This window comes from Mesitornis unicolor, unplaced genomic scaffold (genome assembly GCF_000695765.1).
Source record: "Mesitornis unicolor isolate BGI_N332 unplaced genomic scaffold, ASM69576v1 scaffold17573, whole genome shotgun sequence".
Taxonomy (NCBI): Eukaryota; Metazoa; Chordata; class Aves; order Mesitornithiformes; family Mesitornithidae; genus Mesitornis; species Mesitornis unicolor.
Window position 1 is genome coordinate 18,352 of NW_010176889.1, and position 3,233 is coordinate 21,584.

A 3,233-nucleotide genomic window follows, 5' to 3' on the forward strand; every position below is an offset into this window, starting at 1 on the left:
GCGGTGCCCGGCTGCACGAGCAGTTGTGTCCCTTACGTTAGGACAGTGGCTGGAGCGTCTTAGCAAAATTACCTCCACAAGCATGCAAAACATTTAACCTTACTAAATAAGAAAGTGATCTTTGTAAGGATACTGTAAAGACAATATTTTTCTTTCATCTGCAGAATGGTACATAAAAATATACACCAGGTGATATGATCCCTGTTATTAGTGATGGAGTAGAATTTACCCTAAGGTAAACCTCCATAGTATACCCTTTTAACTTTAGATTTTTGTTAATAGCTCCTCTGTAGATGTTATTGCAGCCAGTTAACTGCAGAGGTGAACACAAATCAGGTGCAGGAACAGAGGTAAAACCAGCAGCACTCACTCGTCAGGGCACAACCGCGCCACGTCTGTGGCCACGGATGTTACAGACCCAGCACTCTGAACCCAGCGACGCTGAAGCACTGAGGGCAGAGCGTGGCTGTACAGACCCTGATTGGGTGACTTGTTCCCGACAGCGTGGCTGACGTTACCTGCAGAGCTTCCACCTCCTGCAGCCAATCTTTGGCCTTCTGGACCGCGTCCTTCAGCGCGGCGCCGTTTGGGAGATAGGCTGGGATCTCCTCTATCTCTTTCACTGCCGCTGCCAGGCTGCTCAGCGACTGCCGTGGTCTGTGAAACAAAACGGCTCAATGTAAGGCACTGCAGTGCAATCGGGGTTCTCCTCATCTGGCTCATGAAAACCAAAGGGTTACAGCAAATAATGACATTATGTCTAACGCCAGGGATGCGTCCCGTACGACCAGGGCATCAGTAATGCACGTAGGCTTGTAGAAATTTCCTTGCTATAGACTACTACTAGAAATGCTAAAAATATTAAGAAATACTAAAAATATTAAGGAATCTGTTGTCTGTTTTTTCAGTACTCACACGTTTGGGCTTATGGGATATTTAACATTCGTTAACTTTTGAATGATAGACCCTTGGATCCTCCCTGAGCCTCAAAACAGTACCAACTCAGAGATCCCACACCACAGGGTGAGAAAAGTGGAGACGGCTTTTCTGAATTTCACAATTTGATTCTGACGTTTTAGAAAAGTACAAACTCAACTGCGTCTCTGTTTCCTTGGCTGCCCAGGGCAGTGGTGGAATCACCATCCTTGGATGTATTTAAAAGCCATCGAGATACGGTGCTCAGGGACATGAAGTGGGCATGGTAGGGTTAGAGAACGGTTGGACTTGGTGATCTTAACGGTCTCTTCCAACAGTAACAACTTCAGGATTTTTAGATCTTGGAGGGTTAACCAAGCTTATTCCAGTTTTGTCCTCTATGAAGTTATAATGTAAAATACTATGGTTACTAATGAGAAAGAAATGCTCAAAGGCTTTCATAATGATGAGGCTGGGGTGGAGAAATAAAAACCTGAAAAAGCAGGAATCCCGAGGGAAAACTCCCTGCACACAAGTTTGTGCCACATTTCTAAGCTAAGTAGATTCTGCTCTCCTCCTGTTACTTTATAAATCAAGATATAATCAAGAAAATTTTTCTCAGAAAGGATGTATTTGGTTTGTTTCCTTCTCCCCTGCACCAACTGATCTGGAAAAGTCTCCACGTTAGAAATAGTCCATGCAATAAAATGTTATCAGTTGGCTGAATCCATCAAGACATGCACCCTGCAGTCTGGCACTGGGGCAGGGAGGAAGGTGAACAGGAAGGCGGTGGCATCTTAAAAGAGGAATTTGCACAGTGATGGTGGAGCACCACAAACACTGCGAGCCAACACCAACGCCTGGAATCACTCAGGCACTCATCGGCCTTCTCCATCCCTTCTCCTTCGGGATGACACAAGTTCTGCCTAAATATTGTGAACTAGGTGAACAAGGAGCCCCTTCAGAAGGAAACCCAACTATTTCCATCTTCAACAGCTCGTGGACCTACAAAATGCACACTAAGATTTTTACCTGGCCTTGATCAGGTTTCTGGCTTTGTCATCCCAGTGTTCAGACACGGTGAGGAGCTCCTGCAGCTTCGCCATCGCTTTCTCAACTGCTGGGTAGGGAGCGAGTCCCACACCTGAGTCTATCAGACGTCTCATATCGTCCAGAGTGAGCGAGCCCTGGTCTGCGGACGCCAGCTGCACCTCCTCGAGCCAGCGCGCCTGCTCCAGGCGGATCCGCAGCTCCGCCAGTTGGGGCAGATCCACGTCGAAGTCGAAGCTGACGTCCAGCAGCTCCTGAAGCTCCGCAGCACGAGGCATTTCTTCAGAAAGGAGTTTTTGGCTTTGCTGCTGAAAAGCTTCCACGCGATCAAGAAGATCCTGAAATACACAAACACGACAATAAATCAGAAGAAAACCCGCTGCCAAATCTCTGCAACATTTAAGTGCAAGCCCCCTGGCAAACACCATATTGCGATGCACACGACGTGCGTGGCAAATTATCATAACATCTGGAGTGCCCGAGTAGCGTGTCCCCAGCACACGGTGTTCAGCATCTCCTGGTACGTAACGTGTCCACGAGCTCGAGGACCACAGGTCAAGGGAATTCCACTCCAAACTCCTTTGAACCAAGAGACAGGTGGCAAAAAGAAGTCTCAGAGGAACAGAAAGGATCTAAAGGGAAATTTTCAGTGCTCCATCAGTGCTGTTTCCTGGCTTTGTTCTGCAATGATTAAGGCTGGGGATCAGCAGGGTTAAGATCAAGAATGCGCGAAAGGGCCTGGAGCTGCTGGGGTTCATTTCTGCTGCACTGAGAAGGTTTCCGAGCTGGACCACACAGTCCCAGCAAGCCCCAGGCATTTCACTCCTTTGTGCAGTGCAACACCTTCTCTATCTCCGTGTGTTCAACCCCTCATTACCCCCAAAAGGTGCCTCTGTGGCTGGCTGCTCTTCACCCAGGTGAACGGACAGTTGGCCAGAGCAGCCTTACTGCACAGGCTGGATTTATTCTGTACGCAGCCACCCAGTGCTTCGAGTGCTGCCTGAAATGCTATTCCAGCAGGGAGTTCTTCCTTCCCAGCTCACATCTTGGTGTTGTGCCAAAGAGGTTGTTTGCCAGGGTTGGCAATCTCGCCCATATTGGAATAAAGCCTTTTTAGAGATATATTAAATTGCAAATTGATCTCCAGTAACTGTGGGTCATTTACATTAACAGCCTGATTTGCATGACTACGTGTAATTTAGGATTGTTGAGAACGATATAAAAGAACACCCTGACCATATGTGTTTGCTATTTCCCTGTTCAGGAAT

The 3,233-nt window shown here is 47.5% G+C and overlaps 1 protein-coding gene across 1 annotated transcript in view; it reads right to left on the reverse strand.

Annotated features, from left to right (window-relative positions):
* The window catches only part of KDM5B (lysine (K)-specific demethylase 5B), a gene marked incomplete at its 5' end in the record, with an annotated part of 40,723 nt that overhangs the window by 10,631 nt on the left and 26,859 nt on the right, over window positions 1–3,233 (reverse strand). The window contains 2 exons of the mRNA XM_010181876.1: window positions 519–657; window positions 1,948–2,303. Of these exons, the coding sequence (XP_010180178.1) occupies window positions 519–657; window positions 1,948–2,303 (495 nt within the window). The remainder of the gene's footprint in view (window positions 1–518; window positions 658–1,947; window positions 2,304–3,233) is intronic.